General features: G+C 37.1%; 1 protein-coding gene and 1 pseudogene across 3 annotated transcripts in view; one reads left to right on the forward strand and one right to left on the reverse strand.

Annotated features, from left to right (window-relative positions):
* The window catches only part of FANCB (FA complementation group B), a 214,778-nt gene that overhangs the window by 161,711 nt on the left and 25,210 nt on the right, over window positions 1-27,857 (reverse strand). For 2 of the 3 annotated variants that reach the window (XR_009184463.2, XM_058292099.2), the window contains exons 7-9: window positions 16,964-17,394; window positions 16,612-16,849; window positions 15,764-16,088 (exon numbers count right to left, since the gene is read on the reverse strand). Coding sequence is in view for 2 of the 3 variants with exons in the window: in XM_058292099.2 (XP_058148082.1) it covers window positions 15,764-16,088; window positions 16,612-16,849; window positions 16,964-17,394 (994 nt within the window). In the remaining variant the exon portion in view is untranslated. Of the gene's footprint in view, window positions 1-15,619; window positions 16,089-16,611; window positions 16,850-16,963; window positions 17,395-27,857 lie in introns of those variants that run through there. The other variant, XM_023586299.3, reaches the window with a different exon arrangement.
* Window positions 17,772-21,391, forward strand: LOC139438098 (coiled-coil-helix-coiled-coil-helix domain-containing protein 2 pseudogene; annotated as a pseudogene).

Raw genomic sequence — 27,857 nt, forward strand, 5'->3', positions numbered from 1 at the left:
ACAATACTGGGAAGGGGTTTTAATTCAGAGATAATATGAAAAATAACAGCAATATTAAAATAATTCAGACACTTATTGAGAACTACTGTGTGCCAGGTATTTTCCTAAACATTTTATATGCATTATCTCATTTAATCCTCACACTAATCCTAGAAGATAGGTACCATTATGATCTCCATTCTACAGGTGAAGAAACTGAGGCCGATGGAGATTCAATAATTAGTGTAAAGTTCGCAGCCAGTTGTGGTGGAGCCTGGATTTGAATCCTGGTTATCTGTTTTCTAACAGACTTATTCTTTATGTTAAAGGATAATAATATAGAGATTAGTTGAGAGTAATTAAACCCAAAAATGAGCCATTTCATGTACAGTTCACAAAACAATAAACTTTAGCTTAAGAGTTGTTACTCATTGTAAATAATACACAGGGTTCTGGTAATATTTTCAACTCTGAACCATCCTGAAACCTGGTGTGTAGCTGAGGGAAACGTTTCTCTCCTGGCTCTGTGACCGTAGAAAATTCCTATTAACTATGTTTCTAGATTTGCTTCTCTCTAGTGACTCTGCAAAAGGTTGGCTGTTCCTTTTTACCTGAAAATAATTCTCTTATTAGTATGAACCAATCGTTGTTTTACATTCTGAAAATGGGGACTATATCATATTTGGTGCTAACCTTATATGTGGGTGTATTCAGGAGTGTTTTCCCAACTTGAAAACCTGAAAAGTGGTTCTATTCTTACTGTCTGCAGATTAATATCACAATGCTAGTCTGCTTTGGATTAATGCACACTATATCTCTTTCCATTCTTTTACTTTTTACCTTTCTGTAACCTACTATTTAAAGTGTCTCTCTTGTATGTAGCATAGAAAGGTTAAACTAAGAAATGTACAAATAAAACTGACAACCTCTTTCTTTCACCTGGACTATTCAGACCATTTACATTTATTGTAATTACTGATATAGCTGGATTTATACCTGTCATCTTACCTTATGTGTTCTATTTGGCCCATCTATCTTCCCTCTTTCCTTTTTACTTGCCTTATTTTGATTAATAAAATTCACTTTTTCCTTATATTGGACTTTTTGTTTTTTCCTTACATTGATGTTTTTCAATAACTTTAAAGTAAATTTACATAAAATACCCAGATTTTAAAGACATACTTCAATGATTTCTGATAAATGTATACTCACATGACCACCACCCCAATTAAGATATAGAACATTTCCATCATTCTGGTTAAGTTCCATGCCCCTTTCCAATTAACAAGTCCCATAACCATAGACTAGTTTTGTCTGTTCTTAGACTTGATATAAATGGAATCATAAAGTATTTTCTTCCCCCCCCCCCCACATATTATGTTTATGAGATTAATCCATGTCATTGTTCCTTTTATTTCTGAAAAGTATTCCATAGATCGGATATCATATTGCAATTTCTTTATCCAGTCTATTGAACATTTGGGTTGTTTCCTTCAGGGATTATTATGAATAAAGCTACCATGAACACTGATGTATATGGCTTTCTGTGAACCTGTCTTTTCATTTATTTTGAGTAAATACATAGGAGTGGACTTGCCTGAAGAAATCCTTCTAATATTCCTTTTAGAGCAGGCCTATTGGCAAGGAATTCCCTCAGTCTCTGAAAATGTCTTTTTTCAAGATTTCAAGTATAGTTTTGATAGATACAGAATTTAAGACTGGAATTCATTTTTTATAAGCAATTTAAAGATTAATTCTATGGCTTTCACGAATCTTTTACTTCTGATAAGACACCAGCTGTTGGTTCTATTGTTGTTCCTCTGAAGGTAATATGTCTTTCTTCTCTAACAACTTCTAAGATTTTCTCTGTGTTTATTAGCTGTTCTCCTAGTATGTGTGTTTTAGTTTCCTAGCTGCTAAAACAAATACCACGCAGTAAGTTGGCTTAACAAGAATTTACTAGTTCATGGTCTCAGAGGATAGAAAGCTTGTTTCTTCCCAGGGTTAGGATCTTCTGGGCAAACTTTGGGTTTCCATGGCTTTTGTGTCACATGGCAATGCACATGGAGATATTGTCTCCTTTTTCCACCAGGTTCCATTGATTTCCAGCTTTTGGCTGTTCCTTGTGGCTTCTCTCATCCTCTGACTTTGACACTGCTTATAAAGGATTCCGGTAATCCAGGTTAAAAATCCAACTTGATTCAGTTGACCACATATTAACTGAAGTAACATCTTGAAGATATCTTATTTATGAGTCCACACTCAGTAGAATGTGGACCAAAACCAAGAACATGTCCAAACTGGGGTACAAAATTTAATCCATCACAATGTTCTTATATATGGTTTTCTCTGTATTTTTTTTTTTCTATTTGGAGTTTTCTGAGCTTCCTGAATGTCTGGGATGATGCTTTTCATCAGTTTTGAATAAATTTTTAGATTTTACTCCTTCAAATTTTGTTTCTGCCTTACTCCTTTTCTCCTTTACTCTGGCATTTCAGTTACTTGAAGGTTCAACCATTTGAGCATGACCCACTTCTCTTATGCTTTTTTTTTCTCTCTGTACTTCAATTTGAGTATTTTCTATTGACCCATATGTCTCAGTCTACCAATCTTATATTGCTTTTATCTAATCTGCTGCTAAACTCATTGAGTTTTTAATTCCATATATTGCATTTTTTCAGTTTGAAATACGAATTTGTTTAAATGTTCAAATTGATTTAAAATTTCTATTCTTTCATCTCTTTTGTCCTTTTCACTTACTTTTAATATATTACATAGTATTACTTTAGGGAAGCAGATTTGGCTCAACTGATAGAGCGTCCGCCTTCCACATGGGAAGTCCAGGGTTCAAACCCAAGGCCTCCTGACCCGTGTGGTGAGCTGGCCCATGCGCAGTGTTGATGCACACAAGTAATACCGTGCCACGCAGGGATGTCCCCTGCAGAGGGGAGCCCCACATGTAAGGAGTGCACCCCTCAAGGAGAGCCACCCTGTGCAAAAAAGTGCAGCCTGCCCAGGAGTAGCGCTGCACACATGGAGAGCTCACGCAGCAAGATAACTCAACAAAAAGAGACACAGATTCCTGGTGCCACCAACAAGAATACACGTGGACACAGAAGAACACACAGCGAATGGACACAGAGAGCAGACAACTGGGGGGATGGGGGAAAGGGGAGAGAAATAAAAAATAAATCTTTTTAAAAAACCCAAACATTACTTTAAAGTTCTTACCTGCTAACTTCAATATCTGCATCATCTGAGGATCTGCTTCTATTGGTTGTTTTTTTTTACTCTTATCAGTCATATAGTTGTCTTTTTGCAGGTCTAGAAATTTGCCTGCCATATAGTATAAACTGAAGAGCCATAGGTTTCAGATGATTTTATCCTCCACCAAAGAAAGTTTCCCTTTTACTTCATTAGGCACATAAGGTAAGTGGCTAATCAACTCAAACTAATCAGAAATTGAACTTGATCAAGGATCTTCTCCAAGTTTAGTAAAGACTCAGTCTACTTCTGGTATATTCCCATCTATAGATCATAATAGATACACATATCCTCAGCACGGGAAGCTAACAAAGAGACAGAGCTGACCTTCAGAAGTTTGTAGCTCTGCTCTTTAGGCTCCTACTTCATTCAGCTTCAAAACTTTTCAAGTGATTTGAAGTGGAAACCAGGCATGTGATTGAAGCAAGGTTCCCTCCTGGTAGCACAGTAAGATTGAGAGATTTTCATCTGCCTTTTAGGAGTTAGGGGGCTAGCTCCTTAGTTTCCCATGGAGCCACAGAATTATTAAAATATCCCAAGATGAAAAGGCTGTGCATTTAAAGACCCTCAATGTTCAATCTGTTACTACAACACCATGTTAAGTTCTAAAAGGCTGCTGATTTCTCTGTCCCTAAGCAAGAGTCCTTTTCATTACATGGGCAGAACTCAATGGAGAGCAATCTTTTTCCCGTACCCTCAGTCTCTCTGACACATCTCTGTACTTTCTCTGATCCATACGCTGCCCCCAGAGAAACAAAGGGCTGACAAGTATCAAGTTACTTGAAACTCTCCCTTTTCTATAATTTGTTTATCCAATCCTTGCTTGTTTCCACAACTCTCCAATACCTTGAAATGTGATTTTTGTAAGGCATCTAGTTTTGCCTAGTGGCAATCTACTTCATTCTACTTTTAAGTGAAAGTCCAGTTTCTTTCAGTGTAATTTTAAATTGATTTCTCTTATTGTGTGAGGTTGTACACTTGTTCAATGTTTAATAGTTATCTGCATTTCCTTTTCTGTTACTTTGACAGTTTCTTTGCTTCTCCCCTCTTTTAAAATTCCTTTTCCTTTATTTGTTCAAGATATTTTCTCTACATTAGAGACTAGCCCTTTATCTGAAATATGGATCACAAATAATGCTTTCCCAGGGTGTATTCTGTCTTGTTGACAAGATTTATGCTAATTATGCTTTAATGAAGTTTTGACTTATTTTCTTTTAATGTGCCTGAATTTTATGGCTTCTCAATTTGGTGCTGTAGATTGATAAGTCTTCCCCACTCCAAATTAATAAGGAAATAATCCCTTGTTTTCTTCTCATATTTTTTTTATATGTAGAACTTTAACCTATTTCAAATTTATCCTGGCACATGATTTAAGTATGGGCACATTCCTCTTCTCTCTACCCTCAGATGGCTACTTGGTTTTCCTAAGGCCATTATTAAAAATATTCACCTTTTCCTCACCAAAATATAAGGCCACTTTTTCATGCACTAAAGTATCATATGTATTTGGTCCTATTTCTGAATTTTCTATTCTATTCTATTGGTCTGTGTGTCTATTTGCACACTAGAAACATCAAATTTTACTATTGATATTTTACTATGTATTTTAATATCCAGTAAGGTTAATCTCCATTCCTCTGAAGCTTTTCTTTTTCAGTTTTCATGGCTTTTCTGGCTTGCAGATTTTTCCAGAGGAAATTTAGAATCAGCTTGATTAGTTCCAAAGAAAACCTAGTGGTAATTTTATTGGGATTAGGTCAAATCTATGAACTAATGCAGAGAGAACTTACATCTTAATGATATTGAGTCTTCCTATCCAACAAAAGGATGATGATGGACAACAGCCTTCCCCCCAAAATAGAAAGTATCTATAACTGCAAGCTAGACAGTTCCTGCCATCTGCCCCATAGGATCTAAGCCCCCTCTCAGTTGGAAGCAGAGTGGGCATCACCATCCCAAAATTCTCAAGAATGAGGAGTGAACAAACATAAGGGGGGAATGCAACGATGGACTAAAGTAGACTTCTTATTCTAGCAATGGAAGAACTTGTAATGTTGATATAAAGGTCATCAGAGGTTCTGAGGGAAGGGAAAGGAAGGAATAGGTATAACATGGGGCATTTTGGGGACACTGGAATTGTTCTGCATGATACTGAAATGACAGATACAGACCATTACACATTTTGTCAAACTACAAAACTGTGCAGTGCAAAGTGTAAAGCATAATGTAAACTACAGATCATGAAGCAGTGCTTCAATGTGTTTATCAATTGTAACAAATGTACTACTCTAATAAAAGATGTTGTTACTGGGGGAAAGTGTGGGAGGGGGAGGGAAATAAAAAGGGGAATCCCCTATATTTTCGATGCAACATTTATGTAATCAAAAGCTTCTTTAAAAATAAAAGAAAAAAAAAGAAAAACATAATGTGGTATTTATTACTACTTTAAAAGTCTTCTCTTAGGTTCTTTAGTAATATTTAAATGATTTCTTCGTTCAGGTCTTGTACATTCCTTCTTATGAATATTTATTTGTTGTTATTGTAAATACGGTATTTTCTTTCTTATATAGTCTCATTTTGAAGATAATAGATTGGAGTGAAGTTTTAAATACCTGAAAATGAGATTGCCTAAAAATACCAGAGAAACTAGGGATTTGTCAGAAAGGCTGTTTGAGGGTAGGGAAAGAAGATTGCTCTCTGTTGAATTCAGCCCATTTAATGAAAAATGGTTTGCACAAAATGGGATAGATTCATTGAAAGAGTTCAAACTACTCTACTCCCTGTATTCTCTATATCATTAGCTCAAAATGGAAACCTGGGAGTCATCTTCAACTACTCTCTCCTTCCTGTGACCATCTAGCAGTGGTTTTTATCTGGTGGTGAGCACTAGAACCACATGTATAGTTTCAAGAAATACATAGAATCAGGTACTACTCCTGACAATTCTGGTCCCAGAGATCCAGTGCAAGCTACGCATGTGTGTGTGTGCCTGCATGTATATACACAAATATAGAAATACACATTCAACTTCATGGCTGACTTTTGATTCCCACCATCTTTTAAGACAAATATCTTAAATATCTCTGCGATACATTTCTTCACCTTTACCTTTGCTAATTTAAAGCAATACTTCATCATCTCTCATCTAGACCCCTCTTGTAATCTTCTCATGGCTTTTCCTGAATCTACTCTTTGCACCTTACAATCCATCTTTCAAACATCTGACAAGGTCATCTATGTAAAATAAAAATCTGTGAAGCTGTGTTCCCTGAAATAGTCAAGCGTGTTGTATTATTGTAAAGTAGTTGTCTTCAATTCTGGCTGCATATCAGAATCACCTGGGGAGCTTTTAACCCAGTGTCAATGCACAAAGAACCTAGATCAACTGAATCAGAATCTTTGGGAATGGAGGTTAGGATCAGAAATTTTAAGAGGTCCTAAGGTGATTTTTTTTATTTAATAGTTTGTATGTTAAGGTGATTCTTATGTACAGCCTTGGCTGGAAATTATTGGTGTAGAGCAAAGGTTCTCACACTTTCAGGTCCATCAGAATCTACTGGAGAACTGATTAAACAGAGATTACTAGACCCCATCCTCGGCTTCTGATAAGGCAGATCTGGGGTGGGGCCCTAGAATTTGCATTTTTAACAAGTGCTCAAATGATGCTGATGCTGCTGATCTGAGGTCCACATTTGAAAACCACGGATGCAGAGAAAGAAAACTAAATTGGAAACTCAAAAGATTACCCAGGGTCTCTCAAAAGACAAAACAATTCAGATAATTTAAAGATGTTTTTTATTTGTTTTAGATACGTTACTTTCAGTTTTAAAACATCATATTTTTTAAAAATTTTGACTATAACTATTTTATGGGTTTAGCAATATATTAAAACCAATTTTTCAATTAATAAATATTTCAAAATCATGAGTTAAATTGTATTTTAGAAACTTTTTCACTATCTTCAAAGTGCTATAACTGCTTTGTGTACACATCTCTCTCATAGACATTCTCCATGGAGCAGCAACATGACTGGAAAATGATCCCTGAATCATCACTCATTACATTACAAAACGACTTTAATCTCACAACTACTCCCAGCATGAACATTCTTAGCTTTTATCAGATTCCCAAGAAGTCCTGTTACCCAAAATTAAGAACTCCTCCTCTAAGATGGCTTCCTCACTCGGTACAGTGCCCTATATGTGTGTTCCCATGGAACCAAAGGAATACTGTGACTAATGACCTCAGTGTAGTATAAAAATCTGTGTCGCTGTCTCTCCCATTAAGACTGAACTTTCTGAAAGCCAAGAGATTCTATCTATCTTTATATCTCCAAAACTTAGTACTGTGCACAACAATGTATTCAATACAACCTCAATAAACAAATGCCTGAATGAAATATCTCTATATTCCCTTTCACTTCATACACCATTGGTGTTTTGAAAGAGATGTAATATCTTCTATAGGCACATCATTTGAAAGAATTAGAGCAGGCAAAGGGTGAAAAAAGAAACATCTTCCAACTAACTTTTCTTCTCAAATAGTGTAGTATGCATATAGAATAAGATGTAAAAGTTCTCCAGGCTAGACCCACTCACATCTTTTCCAGAAGTTCAGACTACCCTGCCACAGAGATTCTCAGCCAATGACACAAGACTACAGAGAATCTTAAGACCACCTAGAGATGCCTCAAAAGAAAAGCTACTTAAGGGGTATTTAGAGAACTGCACTTTCATTTAAGAACCCCCAAAATATGAATGAGCAGCATGATTGTTCTATAAACCAAAACCTCTCTAATAAAGAAAAATACATATTTTTTAAGTGTGAGTGAGCAATTGATTCTGGAGAGTCATGGTTCTAACACAGGTTCTAACACATGGTTCTAACACAGGAAATAAGTAAGAGACACCCAAGTATTTAGATATAGTTGAAGGGACATAGACAAGAGATAAAATTCAGTTGGGGCCATCAAACAACTCTAAGAGCTTGCCCATTACAGGATTTAGGATAACATGGCCAATGTTTCCCCTGATATTTCAAATATTATATTAAAAAATATTTTTTATTGAATTGTGTATTTCCCATATATTTTAAAATAAGTGTATTTTGTTAATATAAAACTATCAAAGGATATGATAGTATTTTATTAAGAAATTGACTCTATAAGCACAATGGCATAGTAGAGAAAGAACAAAGGTTCTAGAACAGGACTGGATTTGAATCTTGGCTCTGTTCCTTACTAGCTCTGAGACCTTGGGTATATTATTTAAGCTGTCTGTGCCTCAGTTTCTTCATCTATATAAAAGAGTTAATTAATAGTACACATCTTATAGCACTGCTGCTTAACAGAACTTTCTGGGACTATGGAAATTTTTTATTCTGCATAACCCAAATGGTAGCCACTAACCACATGTAGCTACTGAGCACTTGAAATGTGACTAGCCAAGTGAGGAACTGAATTTTTAAATTTCATTTAATCTTAATTTAAAAGCAAATTTAAATAGCCACATGCAATTAATGGCTGACATACTGGAAAGCATTTTTTTAGGGCTGTAAGTTTCATATGATTAAGCACTCAGATCAATGTCTGGCACATAGTAATCAATATGTATTAGCTATTGCTATTACCCAGAGTGCCACATCACAGAAAAGTTGATATGCAGTTGTAGGTTGCAGTATTCTCCAACTCTTCTTGTAAACCTCGTCAATAATATTTTCTTCTACTTTTTATACCTGCTGGCTAATCCACTCTCCTTCAAGGTGGCACTGGCTTCAAGAAACAGCAAACTAACCAGCACCTAATCTTTGTTTCCTGGGCCCAACACACATACTACGTGTTTACTTCTTAAGATTTTATAAACTATTAAGAACACATTTGGTCCTGATTCCCTTCAGACTCTGCCCCTGACCTCTCCAACATTTTTATTGCATTTACCAGAATCTTCCAAGAAGTGTTGGCACACATTAACTTCCTATGTGGATAACTTCTAAGACGTGTTCTACTAATTCAGTTCACAACGAAATTATTCAGTCATAATGAACCTTAAAACGTCCCATCAGGCTCAAAAAAAATCACACTAGAAATGTCCATCAGTTAGTTTTTCTTTTGTTTTTTTTTTTAGATGGTACCAGGGATTGAACCCGGGACCTCATACATGTGAAGCAGGCATACAACCACTGAGCTATACCCGCTCCCCAGTCTGCTTCTTTATGAGGTTAGAATAAAAGTTTAAAAGGATTCTCGGTCACTCCCTAGTACATATTTAAAAACAACCACTCATGTTTTAGCATTTATGTGTTATAGGAAAATACTCCAAGCTCCAAATGAATAACAGTGGGCAATCCTTTTAGTATAGCAATACTAATGTACTTTCAAACAGTTCCATAACAGCAAATTCGGTTTTTTTCCCCCCAGTATAAAGAGTCTAAGCAAACTCAAAACTGATAAAGATTTTTTCCTCTTCCTACAAGAGAGGACACAGTTGAGATTATGAGAACAGTTGTCAGAAGAAAAGAGAATTAAAAGTCTAAATTCTCCTGATATGTAAGAAACACTGTAGAAGGCTATGGTCTCTACATTTATAATTTTATAGTTTAAAACAGGAAATACTAAAAAAGAGATTAAATAACCTGACAGATACCTTTAAACCCAATGAGGAAGGCATAGTTAAACAACTAGTCAACTAGTCTGGTGTAATATCAGGGAGAAGCCAAGGAAGAGAGAAGAGAAAATTAAGAATTAAAAAATTAAGTTTTTACCTCAGATGTAGACTAATCTCAGGTATATACTATTTTGAGTTGTTAAACTCAAACTAAGAAAAGGAAAAAGTCTAGAGAACCACTGCGTAGAAATAAAAGGGGAGATGGGGTGGATGGGGGTGGTTCTTTCCTACTCTTCATTTAAAAGATACACAAATTCTGTTTCCTCAGAAAACTATTTCAACAGCTGGAAGAGGGGGTAACTGTGGGGCAATGGAAGTGTTCCACAAGATAGAGCAACAATGGATATAAGCCATGTTAAGTTTCACCAAAAATTTATAAAAGTCTATAGGCTAAAATATAAATCATAGTGTAATCCATAATGTAAGTAAAAATTTAGAAAAGTGTACAATCTAAAATATAAACCATAATGTAAGCCATAATAGAACCATGGTTGGTAGCTATGTTTCAATAACTGTACATCAGCTGTAGCAAATATAACATCCACAAATAAAAAGATCATTGCTGGGGAAGTGGGAAAAGGGTTTGATGTTGAGTACATGGGAGTCCCCTACATTGTATATGTGACTTTACTGTGACCTAAAACTTTTTAGAAGACAAAATGAAAAATGAAAAAAAAAAAAAGGATGTAAACACTGAGGAAGGAATGAAGAAGACTGCACTGCCACTGTACATGCAGGGCAATACCTATTACTGTGATGAAAGGCAAAACGTCAAAAACAAAGTTTTACGATATTTTTCATTTTTTAATACAATTTATTTTTTATTTTATTTTAGATTTTCTAAATCAATATGTTTTCTATTTCTAATCTTTAAACCTGTCAATACTATTTCAATTCCATACTAATTGAATTTAGCAATATATTAAGCTTCTTTTCTAAAAAAGTTTTGGATCACGGAGGGGTTCAACTATGGCTGGGGAAGAGCTCTGGTGTGGGATGTCATTGATGGTGGATGCATGGGTGGGAGGGAGTTCTCCAGGGCATGCATACAGGGTATATAGATATGTTTGAATGTTCATTGGGTATTGTCATAGTGGATAGTTACACATGACAACTGAGGGATTGCTCAGTTCCCATCCTGGGGAGTTCTGTCACATTCCCCAATGGAACAGGAACAATTCCCCATGTGCAAGGGCAAAGACCAGTGAGTAAGGATGTTCCAATGATGGGCCCTTGATACTGATGACTATGCTTATGAGCCTGTGTGCTTGAAATTTCAACTAGGAGAGCTGCAGGGTGCCTAAGAGTTACCTCCTGAGAGCCTCCATGTTGTTCAAATGTGGCCACTCTCTAAGCCAAACTCAGCATGTAACTGCATTACCTTCCCCCCAGTGTGGGACATGACTCCCAGGGATGAGCCTCCCTGGCACTGAAGGATTCCTTCCATCACCAGCTGGTAATGCAACTAAAAAAAGACCTTGAATAAAAGGGGGAAATGGTAAAGACAAATGATTTTATATGGCTAAGAGACTTCAAAATGAGTCAGAAGGTCATCAGAGGGGTCGTGCTTGTGCACGTCTCAGCAGGACCCCAGAGAAAGCCAAAGTAGATACAACCCCAGGTACTGGGGTGCTCTTGAGGGCTACAGAGACACATAGGTTCTACAGTCATAACAGATAGCTTTGGAGTTCAGTGCCTTGGCAGTGGGTCCTACTTTGGAATTTGTGCTCCTGAATGTGATACAGTTAGACTCAGATGTGACCTCTCTACACATGCCTCTTCTGTTACTTTTACTGAACCTGTGATTGGCGCTGGGTTTGTGTATGCTCTGGAGACTTGAATCTCTGGACTGTCCATGTGCCAGCTGGGCCCTGAGCCTCATCAGAGTTGCAACACCTACTCTCTGGGTCCTTGGACTTACCAGGTCAGCTGACGGGGAGGTGAGAATGGTCAACCACCACACCAGGGAACCGAGAGTGTCTATAACTGCAAGCAGGAGAATCGCATCCATCAGCCATGTGGGATCTCAGCCCCGCTTTCAATTTAGAGGTGGAGTGGACATTGCCATCCCAGAGTCCACAGGATGGAGGGATATAATATGGATTGGACTGGAATTGCTGGTGTTCAACTACAGAACTGTTGTGACTTTAGCAATGGAAGTAACTGTATCATTGATATGGAGATGGTGACCATGGGAGTCGCTGAGGGCAGGGAGAGGGAAGAAGAGGTGTGATATGGGGCATGTTTGGGATTTGGAGTTTTCCTGAATGACACTGCAGGGACAGATGCAGGACACTGTATATCCTTCCATAATCCCCGGAAGGACTAGGGAGAGTGTGAACTACAATGTAAACTATGGTCCATGCGTGTGGCAGTGCTCCAGGGTGTATTCACCAAATGCAATGAATGTGCCTTACTGATAAAAGGAGATGTTGATGAGGGAGGAGGGGGGGCGAGGTACCTGGGAACCTCTTATGTTTTTTAATATAACATTTTGTGTGATCTGTTCATCTTTTTTTAAAAAAAGACAATAATAAAACTAAAGAAAAAAAAGAAAAAAAAAGAAAACTATTTCAGAACTGCAACTCCATGCATCCAAGAGTCAGCTTTGTTCTCTGGGATTCCTCCAATCTCTAGCAGTTAGAATTCACTTCAGTTGCAAATAGGAACCTTGACTTCTGCTACAAAGAATGTTTTTCTGAACTAATAGGAAATCCAGGGAAATGGTGGGATTTAGTTTTGATTCAGTGACAGAACAAAAAAATTTCACAATTTACAGGGACTTCATTCTAAAATCTTTGTGATCCTAAGATAACTTACAACTTTAATTAGGGTCACATACTTCCAGCAGGACAGAACAAGAACCTATTCCTCTCTATTGAATAAAGTCCTTCTCTTCAGTCTGATTAGGCCCAATTTAAGTTCCATGCCCACTCCAGACAAGTATGAGTTGCCAGGGAAAAGTCTTGTACAAACTGGCTTAGACTAATCAGGACTAAACCCTGCAACTGGAAATGGAGTATACTTCCCCAATCACAAGAACTGTGGGAAAGGAAGTTCCCTTTACAAAATAAGAATTTGGGTATGAAAAAAGGAAGAAATGGATGCTGATCAGGCAATCAATAGACCACACCATTCTTCTCTCCCACTCCTGATCAGGTCATGACACCCAGTGCTAAATGCTCTGGCTGACTACTAATTGTATGTTTCACTGGTCCATAAAACTACTGACACTTTCGGGGTAGGTGGCAGCTGCTATAGGGAAATTGATAATTAAAGATGAAGCTGAGGACCTAAATAAACTCCCCAACTGTACCTAAGGCCATTATGTTGACCTAGGGCTATATACACAGGTACAGGGCAGCTGCTCACAAGTATAGCACAGAAAAATCTTAACTGTGAGGGAAGTCTGATTCCCTACCCTTATGAAAGTTCAGTACCTGAATAGCGCCTGGTGTCACTGGGCCATTTTGTTGAGGTAGTAAGCAATTCCAGTAACAGATATAGAAAACTCAAAAAGGGAAGAGAGCAAACAACTGGAGGATTCACTTAAGTACACTGTTTACATTTGTATTCTCTCCATTCCATCTTTAGCAGTAAAAGCCTCTGGATCTTCCAATGGGGTTACTCAAGAAAGATCTTTTATTCCCAAACTCTTAGAATGAAAAGCAATGTTTTTGCAATTTGGAGTTCAAGGAAGAAAAAGGATTGCTCTCAACATATGGTATATTCCAAGTTGTAGGCAAAACACAGAAACAATGCTTTACATAGTTTTCTAGCCTGTAGAGTTGAATTTTTTGCATTTACTGAGGATGTTACAAGAAGTAAACTAATTAGATCTTTTCCTTTCTGAGACTAGGAAAAAAACTGAGTAGTCAACTTTATATGATATATAAAGATGCTGTAAGAATAATAAAAAATTCACTTGTACATTATTGGAATTTTTAAAGAGTCTACTGTTTTTTTAAAAGAATTGCAACAAGGGTAGGGAAGTAAGGTGTTTTCAGGTTTCCCGTAATTGGGTTGAACACTTTTTTCATGCTGGAGACATTAATTACTAAACTTCATGTGTTGCTGTAAAGGATTAAACTATATGTATGGACAGATTCTGTGACAGTTTGGTATTTATGAATGCCCAAAGAGAAAAAGATTATGTTTGTAAACTGGTCTGTTCCTCTGGGTGTGATACCCTTTGATTATATTAAATTCAGAGGTTTTAAATTTACTTGATAAAATCAGTTTAGGGCTTTTGATTTGACAATGCCAGTAAGGCATAACTCAGGTTAAATCCCCGCCCCCTTGGTGGGCCTATAAACAGACACTCACTCAAGAAGACACATGGAAGAGGAGAGAACCTGGTCATTTTGGTCCTGCCATGTGACAGAAAGGAGAAGGCTCAAACAGCTAAAGCACGGAGAAGAGAGATGAGCCATTTGCCTGATAGTTTGCAGCTGAAGAGAATAGAGCAGCTGAGAAGGCCTAGAAAGAAACTAGCCCTATGCCAGAGACTGATAAAGAAAGTCCTAAGAGACCAGGCAGAGATCACCCACCATCTTGCGTCAACACATGGCAACTGACTTTGGTGAGAAAGCAACCTTGAGTTGGACTCTTTAGGGCCTTGGGACTGTAAGCTTTTACCCCAAATAAACACCCTTTATAAAAGCCAACAGATTTCTGGTATTTTGCATCAGCACCCCTATAGCAGCCTGATATAGTTATGAATTCCAAAAACAGATATTGGATTATGTTTGTAATCTGGTCTACTACTGGGCATGATGGAGTTATGATTATAGCTTTGATTGGGCCACGTCATTAGGGCATCCCCACCAAGGGGTGGGGACTCACAGATAAAAGGCATGGCAAAGGACAGAGTTGGAGCTTTTGATTCAAGGGTTTTTGATGGAGTTTGATGCTGAAGCCTTAAGCCAGAGTCCCAGGAAATAAGCAGAGGATACAGAAGCAAGCCCCAGGAAGAAAGGAACACTGAACCCAGAGAGAAGCCTGAACCCTGGCAGATGTTGGCAGCCATCTTGCTCCAACACGTGAAAATGGACAATTCAATACACAGAATATGACACATACTGTTTTCATATTTCCACAATTAATCATGAATTAAAACAGAAAGTCTGAACTATTCTCCATTAGTATTTCATAGAGATAGAGCTGTAGAGTTCTACCTTAATTTGCAATGGATTACTGAGAAAAAGATAGCATATTAAATGGACAATCATAAAAACTGAGATCAGATACTAATAACCTATATTCTCTAAAAACCATTTATATCACAAGCTCATTAGATGTAAATACTTCTGAGACATAAGAAGAATTAGCACTTCACAGCTGCAAGCATAAAATGTCACTTTCTATAATCATCTTTTTTTCTTTCAACTGCTCCTAGATGAAAGAGGAAACTTCCATCTCACTTAAGGATTTTAGAGCAAAAAGGATGAGGAACATTGCTTTTGGCCTACATCATTTTATGTCTTTTCCCCCCTCTTCTGAGACTCTTATTACTCCAGAATTCTTATTTTACCAAAAAAAGAATATGTTGAATTTTTATCCCCTTGATATGTCTCTCATTGGACCCCTTATAAATAATTTGCACTTACGCAAACTGTTCAGCTCCTAAGGAGAGCCCTATTTTAAAAATAATAAAAAGCTTCAATCTTCATTGTAAGGCATATAATGTAAAATGAAAACAAGTGGAACCAAAATTTTCTGGAGGTGAAAAAGTATTTTAAAATTTAATCAAATTTAGATTGTAATTATAAACTGGTTAGTTTCTGCACAGCTAGGTCTGATTTCACCTGAACCTCTGTTACTTTCAAAGTAATGTCTCTATAAAGGGCACCACTCACTTTTAGGTTCATTCCCAACGTGATTTGCTCCTTTTCTCTCTGAAGTTCTTTTCTGTGCTGGTGTATTTCTTCTTCTCTGTCTGAAAAAGTAGCCACAATGACACTGCTCTTTTGTTTGCTTGCTTCACATCTCTGTACAAAGTTGCTTTCAACCTCAGCTAAGGCAGAAGAAAGAGAACTAAGGGTAACCAGTTCCTTCTCCAAAGTTAATGCCAAATGATCAATTAGGAAATCCTCACTTCCTAATTTTAGTTTTTTGAAGAAACAATTTATAGGGAGACCGCTGATGAGATTATGAAGACACTGGAACAAAACTGTTTGATTCCTGAAAATAAAAAAACCAAACACAACATTACAAAACAGTACCAAGTAGTAATGTACAACATACCATAGTAATCAATTAGTGGTCATTTACAAACACTCAAATGATGAATAGCACCAGTAATGCACATGATTGTTGATAAAATTCAGACTACAATAATCAAATACCCATATCCTATGCTAAGTCAAATTAACAATAACCAGGATGCTTTCTGATTTTTTTTCCTGAATAATAAGATCAGTAAAACATTTTAAAAATTTCATTGTGGGAGAGAGGCAAAGGGGAAATCTGAGAATAATAATTTAGGTCCTAATCAACTGGAAAAAAAAAGTCAAAACCAAACATAAAAGTAAAATGTAGCTCTTCAGTTTCTAAATAATGACACCTGTCCATTCATGCAATACTGGGAAATGACTCTGGCACATTCTGCAATCATAAAGAACTCTACTGGGAGGATCACTATTGGCCCACATTGTCACCAAACCCACCAACTTCTCTGGACCTATTCCAATTTGATGTGTATTACCTGTAATAGACTATTAAAATTCCTTTAAATGGTGTGCTTTGTTTCCAGCTGAAGAGTGTTCCATAGAAACTTCCCGGCCTTTTACAAAACCAAATTTCTGGAAATTCTTTGATCCCTTCACATTTCATGTGTTCTAAGAGCCATGTCTTCAATGGAGGCAGAGTATGGTCAGATGATGTGATTTGAAAACAACATTTGTGTAATGCTGCAAGAAGTACAAAAAGATCTTCCATGTGTTCTACAAGAAAAAAAATCACAAACTCTATCATTAAACTGGGTCCATTCTCAAATACTTTCTTAAAATGTTCAAATTCAGTTAAGTATATAATTAAAAAGGACCAAGAAAAATTACCTATAGGTATATCCTTTGGAAATGTTACTATGTATTTCCCCCTTGAAATATCTTCTAGACTTAAACAAAGTCTGCCACAAGGAATATAACGATCTTCAGAATGGTTACCATTTTTTCTCTCTCTAATTTGTAGCAGCACAATGCAACAAAAATCATTGAGTGTTAAAAGTGGTGAAACAGATGTCACAGCAGTAATAATCTGTACACAGTCTTTCTTAGATAGATGTTCACAAACATAACTTTTCTCTTCCTTGCTGTGAAGGGTCAGCTTGATCCTTTTTGCCTCTGATCCTATTTCATATGCCACAGAGGGTGGTGCTGAGAGAGAATCCATACCCAAGTTAATCATCCTATTTTGACACTTAATAAGCTGAAAGCTGGAGCTACAGGTTTGATCCAATAATAGTGATAAAGCCACATCATTCAGGGACCTGAAAAACAACCACAGAGTTTGGTTATAGTGTAAAAGCTCATTCTTTCAAATCAGATGACTACAGGCCATACAAATAATTTTTTTTCATTCTCTCTTTTCCAAGGAAACATTATTTCAAAGGTAAAACTAGAGCAAAAAATTAAAGAGTAAAAGCCAAACATATTTTTTTAAAGTCCTTCAACGGCACTTCTCTTAAAATAAGCAAGCAAAAACATGGTAAATGCATGGAACAATAAAAAGTAATTTCCCCCACTTTTAACTGGAAAAAATACTTTTAAAGATCAAGGAATGGTAAAATAATGCCTGATTTTATTTTTGAGGTAAATGTTGTTGTTTTCTTTTTACTTTTTAAATAAGAAACAAACTACTGGGAAGATGAAAGATGGTGGAGTAGGGAGTGGCAGGCTACACTCTTCCTCCAGAAGCAGTGGGAAAACAGGCAGGCTTCCAGGCATTGGGGAAGCCATGGGACCACGGGGTGATCAGAGAGCAGGCAGCCAGTGAGGAGGGCACCTGGCTGGGTACTGGGGGAGTGGCAGGCCTGCAGGGCGATCTGCGCGTGCAGTCAGTGAGAAAAGACCTAGCTGAATGCTGGTGGCATGAAAGGGAGGCCCAGACTGTTTTTTTCCTTCTCCTCATCCATGTGCCCATAGAGTAGCAGGGCTCCAGGGTGATAGGTGGGAGCAGGCAGCTGGTGAAGAGGAGGCAGGTCAGAAGCCAGTAGTAGGAGAGGGAGCCCTGTTTTTCTCTGTTTGTTTTTACTTTTCTCTATTTTCTTTCACTTCTTTTCTTTTTTCCCCTTTTTGTTTTCTTTTTTTCAATTAAACATGAGCAATTCTAAAGACTTAGAATAAGTGGAACCTAGTGTCAAAGAACAGTCTTAACATAAAGCCAAACAAAAAGTAAAACTCTAGGTAAGAGAAACTGACCAACAAAGTAAACCCATCAAGATAAACAGATGCCTAGACATCTGCAAAAAATTACAAGCCATACTGAGAAATAGAAAGATATGGCCCAATCAAAGGAACAAACTAAAAAGCCAGAGGAGAGGCAAAATTTGGAATAACTAATCAAAGATATCCACACAAATCTCCTACAGTTTATTCAAGGAGATGAAGAGATAAAGCACATTAAGATGACACTGGATGAGCATACATAAGAAATTATAAACACACATAAATAAAAAAATAACAGATCTTATGGTAATGAAAGGCACAACAGAAGAAATTAAAAATACACTAGAATCACACAATATCACATTTGAACAAGCAGAGGAAAGAATCAGTGAATTAGAAGATAGGATATCCAAAATCATACAGATGTGAAAAAATAGGAAAAACTGAGCAAGGACTCAGGGAATTGAATGACAGAAAAAAAAGCAAAAGCATATGCATTATGGGGGTCCCAGAGAAAGAAGAGTGGGGAAAAGGGGCAGAAGGAGTGTTTGAGGAAATAATGGCCAACAATTTCCCAACTCCTATGAGGGACATGGATGTACATGCCCAAGAAGTGCAACATACTCCAAACAGAATACATCCTAACAGATCTATTCCAAGACACATACTAAACATATTGTCAAATGCCAATAAAGAGATAAAGAGAGAATCCTGAAAGCAGTAAGAGAAAAGTGATCCATCACATATAAGGATGCTCAATGAGATTAAATGTTGATTTCTCATGAGACACCACGGAAGTGAGAGGGCAGTGGTATGACTTGGTTAAGGTACTGAAAGAGAAAAACTGCCAGCCAAGAATTCTGCACCCAACAAAATTATACTTCAAAAATAAGGGTGAGGGAAGCAGCTGTAGCTCAATCAGATGAGCTCGCATCTACCATATGGGAGGCTCTCGGTTCACGTCCTGGGGCCTCCTTGCGAAACACACGCTGCAGAGCACTGCCTAGCCTGCAAGTGCCGTGGAGCGCCACCCGGCCCGCAGATGCTGTGGAGCGCTGACTCAGCAAGGTGACGCAACAGAAAAAATGAAGGGAGACAAGCAAGAACACAGAAGAGTCTGCAGCAAATGGACACAGAGAACAGACAGCAAGCAAGCTGCAAGGGGGAAGGGGAAATAAAAAAACACAGACACAGAAGATTGTACAATGGACAGAGAGCAGACAGCACACAAAAAGTCGCAAGGGACTGAGGGATTAAAAAAAATGAGGGTGAGGTCACAGATAAACATAAACTGAGAGAATTCATCAATAAGAGCCCTGCCCTTCCAGAAATATTAAAGGGAGTTCTGCGGGTTGAAAGGAAAAGGCAGGAGAGAGGGGTTTGGAGTAAAGTGTAGGAAGGAGTATTATTACTAAGGGTAACTGAAAGGGTAAGAACAGAAACAAAAATAAGATATGACATATATAAGCATAATGATAAAATGGTTGAAGTACTGTCTTTACAGTAACAATACTGAATGTTAATGGATAAACTCCCCAATTAAGAGACACAGATTGGTAGAATGGATTAAAAAATATGATCCAGTTATATGCTGTCTACAAGAGATTCACCTTAAACCCAAGGACACAAATAGGTTGCAAGGGAAAGGTTGGAAAATTATTTTCCCCACAAACGGTAACCAAAAAAGAGCTGGGGGTAAACTACATTAATATTGGACAAAACAGACCTTAAGTATAAAACTGTTTTAAGGAACAAAGGACACTGTATATTAATACAAGGGTCAAACTACCAAGAAGAAAAAACAAGCAGAAATATTTATGTACCTAACCAAGGTGCCCAAAATACATGAGGTGAACACTGGCAAAACTGAGGGAAGAAAGAGACATCTCTACCATCATAGTGGGGGACTTTAGCACACCACTCTCAGTAATAAACAGAACACCTAGACAGAGGATCAATAAAGAAACAGAAATCTTGAATAATGCTTTAAAGGAACTAGACCTAACAGGCACATACACAACACTGTACCCCCAAATAGGATATACATTCTTCTCAAGTGCTCATGGGTCATTCTCCAGGATAGATCACATGTAAGGCCAAAGAACAAGTAGCAATAAATTTAGGAAGACTGAAATTATAGACAGCTCTTTCTCTGACTGCAACAGAATGAAGCTGGAAATCAATAACGGACAAAGAACTGGAAAATTCACAAATATATCGAAGTTAAACAACATACTCTTGAACAATCAGTGGGTCAAGGAAGAAATTGCAAGAGAAATCAGTAAATATCTTAAGGCCAATGAAAAAGAGAAGACAACAAACATCACACTTATGGGATGCAGCAAAGGCCATGCTGAGAGGGAAATTTATAGCCCTAAATGCCTACATTAAAAAAGAACAAAGAGCTAAAATCAAAGACCTAACTGCATATCTGGAGGAACTAGGATAAGAACAGCAAACTATTCCCAAATTAAGCAGAAGGAAAGAAATGACAAAGATTAGAGCAGAATTAAATGAAATTAAGAATAAAAAAGGCCACTTCCTGCCATTTCCTGTTTCCCTGCAGAGGCCTCTGGTTTGCTCCTCAGACTTTATTCTGTCTGGAAGCCAAGTCTCTGTATAGTTGTGATACTGTGTGGAAGCCGGAGCCGCACTTCATGCATGGCCCCTGCAGCTAGTCAGGCACCTCAGATGAGAGATGCCCCCAGACCAGCACCAGCAGCTCAGCTGTCAGCAGCAGCCCCTTCATCTGCACTTGGCTCACCTGCTGCTGCACCCCAGCAGCTGGATCTGATGGCCCAGATGGCAACCACTGCAGCTGGTGTGGCTGTAGGCTCTGCTGTTAGACACAAGCTGGGCCATGCCATCAATGGGGACTTCAGTGGAGGTAGTAATGCTGAGCCCTCAATGCCTGACATCACTTACCAGTAGCCTCAGGGAACCCAGCCAGCATACCAGCAACAGCAGTAGCAGCCTGGCCCTTGCCACTACTAGATGAAACAGTTTTTGGAGTGTGCCCAGAAACAGAGTGACCTTACGATTTGTGAGTGTTTCAGCGAGGTGATGAAGCAGTGAAGATTTGCAAATGGATTAGCCTAATTAAGGAGTTGAAAATAAAGAAATGGAGACTCTATCTTATGACCAAGCTAATTTAGTATAAAATTATAATTGATAGTGAAAGTATAAAGTGTAAAACCACTAGTTAAACCTCTCCTCTACCAGTAATAGCTTCCTTGCTTCAGAATCACAATGGAAGTGGTTGTTCTTATTGTATATAAGTCCACTGAGATGGTGTTGATTTTGCGACTGGACAAATGTTTGTGTGGCCTCCTTAAACCAGTTGCTGTGATGTTATTATCTGTGAAGTAATTAGAATACAGTGATTTTCTTCTAAAAAAAAAAAGAATAAAAAATAGAAGGAACAAAATCAAAAGCTGATTTTTTAGAAGATTAATAAAATTGATAAATGCTTAGCTAGACTAACAAAAAAAAAAGAAGATGCAAATGAATAAAATCAGAAATGAGAGAGGGGACATCACTGCTGATCACACAGAAATAAAAAGGATCATAAGAGGATACTATGAAAAATGGTCTCCGAAAAAGTTCAACAAATTAGATGAAATGGACAAATTCCAAGAAATATATGAACAAACTAAACTAATGAAAAAAGGAACAGAAAACCTCAACATACAATCACAAGTAATGAGAGTAAATTAATCATCAAAAACCTCCCAACAAAGAAAAGTCCAGGACCAGATGGCTTCACAGGTGAATTCTACCAATCATTTTGAAAAGAACTAATTACCAATCCTACCCAAACTTTTCCAAAAAATCTAAGAGGAGGGAACATTACCTAACTGATTCTATGAAGCCAACATCACCCTAATTCCAAAGCAACATAAAGATACTACAAGAAAAGAAAATTAGAGACCAATCTCTCTACTGAACTTAAACACAAAAATCCTCAAAAAAATACTTGCAAATTAAATCCAACAACACATTATATGAATTATATACCATGATCAAGTGGGTTTTATCCCAGGTATGCAAGGATGATTCAACATAAGAAAATCAATTAATGCAATATAACACATTAACAGATTGAAGGAGAAAAATCACATGATCATCTCTATTGACGCAGAAAAGGCCTTCAACAAAATTCAGCATACTTCCTCAATAAAAACAACTCAAAAGATAGGACTAAAAGGAAACTTCCCCAACTTGACAAGGGGCATATATGAAAAACCAGAGCTAAAAACATATTCAATGGTGAAAGGCCAAAAGCTTTCCTTCTAAGATCTAGTTCAAGACAAGGATACCCACTGTCACCACAGTTACTCAACATTGTGTTTGGGTTATAAGTTCCTGCTAGAGAAGTTAGGCAAGAAAAATAAATAAAAGGCATCTGAAAGGAAGAGGTAAAACTTTTCACTATTTGCAGATGACATGATCCTACATATACAAAGCCCTGAAAAATCTGTAACAAAACTACTAGAGCTAAGAAACGAATTCAGCGAAGTGGCAGGATATAAGATCAACATGCAAAAATCATTTCTATACATTAGGAATGAGCAATTTGATGAAAAAATCAAGAAAAAAAATTTCATTTACAATAGTAACTAAAAGAATCAAATATCTAGGAATAAAGTTAACTAAGGCTCTAAAAGGCTTATACACAGAAAACTACACAACATTGCTAAAAGAAATCAAAGAAGACCTAAGTAAGTGGAAGGATATTCCATGTTCATAGACTAGAAGGCTAAAAACCATTACGATGTTAATTCTATCCAAATTGATTTACAGATTCAGTGTAATCCTAATAAAAATTCTGAAGTCACTTTTTGCAGAAATGGAAAAGCCAATTATCAAATTTACTTAGAAGGGTAAGGGAGCCTGAATAGCCAAAAACATCTTGAAAAAGAGGAATAGAGTTTGAGGAATCACACTACCTAATTTAAAGCATATTACAAAGCTACAGTGGTCAAAACTGCATAGTATTGGCACAAGGATAGAAATATAGACCAATAGAACGAAATTGAGAGTTCAGAAATAAAACCACACATCTAAGGCTAACTGATATATGACAAGGCCACCAAGTGCACTCAACTGGGACAGAATAGTCTCTTCAACAAACAGTGCTGGGAGAATTGGATATCCACATCCAAATAATGAAAGAGGACCCCTATCTCACTCCCTATACAAGAAGCAACTCAAAATGGATCAAAGACCTAAATTTAAGAGCCAGGACCACATAACCCCTAGAAGATAATGTAGGTAATATACAAGATCTGGTAGTAGTAGGCAATGGTTGCATAAACTTTACACCCAAAAGGTGTATAATAAAATTTTTAAAATCAATAAATGGAACCTCACCAAAATTAAAAACTTTTGTGCTCCAATGGAGTTTGTCAAAAAAGTGAAAATGCAGCCCACACAATGGAAGAAAATATTTGGAAATCACATTTTTGATAATGGTCTAATTTCCAACAATTTAAAGTATAGTTGAGCTGACTCATGGAGGTAGAGTCTGGAAGGTAAGTTACCAGGAGATAGAATAGGAGTAGAGAATGGAGAGCCAATGCTGAATAGGTACAGAATTTATAATTAGGTTGACTGCAATGGTTTGGAAATGGGTGGAGGTAATGCTGCTGTAGCAATGTGAGGGCAATTAACAGTGCTAAAGTGTACGTGCAAACATTTGAAAGGGGAAGTTATTGGTGGTATATGTTGCTAGAAGGAAAGCGAGGATAAAATGAGGGACTGTATAACACAGTGAACTCTAGGGTAGCCAAAGACAATGATTAATAATACAAATATGAGGATGTTCCTTCACAAGTACAGGGTGCTGATAGTGGGGTGGTATATGGGGAAAAACACACCATGTACCTAAAGCATACGTCTATGGGTATAAATGTACTCTTGTTGTCATGGGTATGTTTTCTGACAGATAGAGGCTCAAACAGTAGCTACCAAAATATTAAACTTCCATCCTGGGAAAGTCCTACTACTTTCTCAAAGAAGATGGCAAAAATCTCTGGACCATATAAGCTTTGCCTAATTCAAAAAACAAAAACAGGGAAGCGGATGTAGCTCAGTGGTTAAGCACCTGCTTTGCATGTACAAGGTTCTGCGTTCACTTCCTAGTACCTCCTAAAAACAACAACAACAACAGAAATACAGGCCAATATGCTAAGCCCTTATCTTAACACTTGCACTTATGAACTTTATTCTTGTAATAATGAAACTAAGCTTGATCATAGTTAATGCCTAAGAGTTATCTCCTGAAAATGTCCATGTTACTCAAATATGGCCTCTCTCTAAGCCAAACTCTGCAGATAAACTCACTACCCTCCCTCCAACATGGGACATGACTCCTGGGATGAGCCTCCCCAGCGAGGAATAATTACAAAGCATTAATCAGCAATGCATTTGGAGAGAGAGACCTTGGGCAAAGGGGGGAATATAGAATAAAACAGTGTTTTTAGGCATAGGAGATTTCAAACTGAATCAGGAGGTCATTCCAGAGGTTATGCTTATGCGGGTCTCAGGCAAATTTCACAAACTGTCACAGGAAACAAAGGCTCAAACAAAAGTGCTCCTGAGGGCTCTAGGGATGTCCGGATACCACAGACAAGACACACAGCCTCATGAAATCAATGCCCCCTCAGCAGGCCCTATTTGGGATTATATGAAAATCTATTTCCTTAATATAATATAGTTAGACTCATTTACAATTTCCCTAATCATGATTCTTCTACTCCTTTTATTTGAACCTACAATTTTCAATGTACCTATTAAATATATTTCTCAGAGACTTAAATCTTTGGGTAACTCATATGCCAGTTGACCTGAAATCTAGCAGTTGTGGCCAACTCCTCCTCTCCAATTCTTGGGGCTTGCCCTGGACAACTAACAAAATGATGATGATGGAGCAGTCCCATCCTCAAAACAAGGAGTATCTTCAACTGCAAGTAAAACAATTCCTTTCCTCTGCCCTATAATATCTAAGTCCCCTCTCAGCCTGAAGAAGTCAGAGCAGATATCATCCCAAATTCCTCAAGATTAAGGAATGGACAAAAATAAGGGGGTAGTATAACCACAGACCAAAGCAGATTTATTGTGATTGTAGTTATTACCTTGTGTTAACGGAGTAACTTGTAACACTGATATAAAAAAATTAAAAGATAAAACATAGGACTGTAAAAAAAAATGTTATTGGAGAGATTTAGTGGAGACATAGATGAAACAAGATTGGCAATGAGTTAATATCTCTGAAGCTGGAAGATGAGTTCACAGGATTCATTATATTCTTCTATTTTTTTACATGTTTAATATTAATATTTTTTCCATAATAAAGAGTTTCTGGAAAGTATAAACAGAAATAAAAACTATTTTTAAAGTTAATTTTGGTAATGATTTAGAAATACAAATACCTTAAACTAAAAATATTTTTATATTCCAGTAAGTGACTTGAATAGAATCTGCTTTTTAAATCAGAATACTGTTTATTTCTTAGAAATCCTCTCCAGATTTACATTTCTAACAATTTACAAATATGATTCAGGTATCCAATTTTGCCAAAGTTTCTCAAGTAAAAATGCATGAGAATTGTGAAAGCCACAAAGACTTTAACACACAAGGATTTCACTGGACATAACTAGTGGGTTATAACCTAAGGATAAAAAGGAACCTCGAAAAATCTTAATTTGTAGTAATTATATTGTTGGTAATGTTATTCTGGGAATATTGCATATATATTGCAGGATGACGCAAATGAGTAGTGACGTTGGTGCAACTAAGAAGTAGGATTTTCAGCATGGGAGAAGGGAGATAAAAATTCCAAATCAGTGAGGTTAAGTTAAAACCTTGAAGTACTGAATCTGAATTGGAAGTATTACTATGGGTCATACTCTATTTTATCTCTTAACAAAAACACACACAAAAAAAAACATTTCCTATCTCAGCCCACTACAAAGATAGTGGTAGGCACTCAGGAACAACGGGCACCTCTTATATGCAGATTCTGATTTCTAAATTACAAACTATATTTGAAGGTAACTAAATAATTGATAAGATGCTTCTCCTTACCAAAGTATTATAGCTAATAAAGGAGTAATTATAAAATTAGAATACTACCACTTTGCAAAGCCCAATGAAACAATGGAAAAGGCAATGATCATCAAATGCTGCTAATATCACAAAATGAAAAATGATCAGACGTTTACATGCATGCCTCTGGAAGGAAGAAGATAACACTATCTATTATGTAATCTTGTTTAAAAAAACTCAAGCATTAATCTGATCCAGCCCCTAGATCTAAATACCAGTTTAGAAGAAATATAAAAGAGAGGCATGCTGAACAATATCACAGGATGAAATCAGCAAAATCCAGCCTATAGCACTTTACAGAGCAAATTGTCTAGTTTCTTCAGAAAATACAATGCAAGAGGGAAGCGGATGTGGCTCAAGTGATTGGGCTCCCATCTACCATATGGGAGGTCCAGGGTAAGATTCCTGAGACCTCATGGTGAAGGTAAACTGGCCCGTGTGGTGAGCTGGCCCGTGCAGTGAGCTGAACTGAGCGAAGTGTTGGCCCATGCGGCAAGCTGGCCTGAGCAGTGAGTTGGTGCAGCAAGATGACATAACAAAAAGAGACACAGAGGAGAGACAATAAAAGTTACAGCAGACCAGGCAGCTGAGGTGGCGCAAGAGATTGAGCATCTCTCTCCCACTCTGGAAGGTCCCAGGATCAGTTCCCAGTACCACCTAAAGAGAAGACAAGCAAACATGGAAAACACACAGCAAATGGGCACAGAGAACAGACAACGGTGGGGGGGTGGAGGGTGGTTGGGTTTGGGCAGGAATAAATAAATCTTTAAAAAATTATAATGCAAGAAAATTTTTTAGAAAGACATGAATACAGAACTTATAGATTACAGGGGATGTTGAGATATCAATCAAGTCCAATTCATAGACCTTATATGGATCATGACTTGAAGAAATTATTTTAAAAATTATAGGACAATTGGAAAATTTGAACAGGGGAATTATCGTTGATTTTGAGGGGGTGTGGTTATATAAAACTTTTAAGTTCTAATTTTTTAGATAAATACACTGGAGTAGTTACAGATGAAATAATATGATGCCTGTGAGTGCTTTAAAATATTCTAGGGAGGTGAGGAGTGCATGGAGCAATGAGTTGATAATCACTGATGGTTAGTGATAGATACTTGGGGTTCACCACACTACTCTCTTTTTATGTCTGAAATTTTCTATATATAAGCAGTTTATCATATTAAGGATGTAAAAGATGGAAAATATGAGACTATAAAAACTGACGATGTAGATTTTTTTTTTAAAAAAAGACCAAATAGACCTTAAGATAAATGTAAATAATATTACAAATTAGAAACTTAATGACTGGTTTAAATAGCTGAATAGAGCTGAAGATAAAAATAGTCAATGGAATGTAAATCTGAAGAAATTATCAAGGATTCAGCAGAGACAGACAAATGGAAAATATGGAAGAGAAATTAGAAACATGGAGCACAGAATGAGAAGGTCT

Source organism: Dasypus novemcinctus, chromosome X (genome assembly GCF_030445035.2).
Source record: "Dasypus novemcinctus isolate mDasNov1 chromosome X, mDasNov1.1.hap2, whole genome shotgun sequence".
Taxonomy (NCBI): domain Eukaryota; kingdom Metazoa; phylum Chordata; class Mammalia; order Cingulata; family Dasypodidae; genus Dasypus; species Dasypus novemcinctus.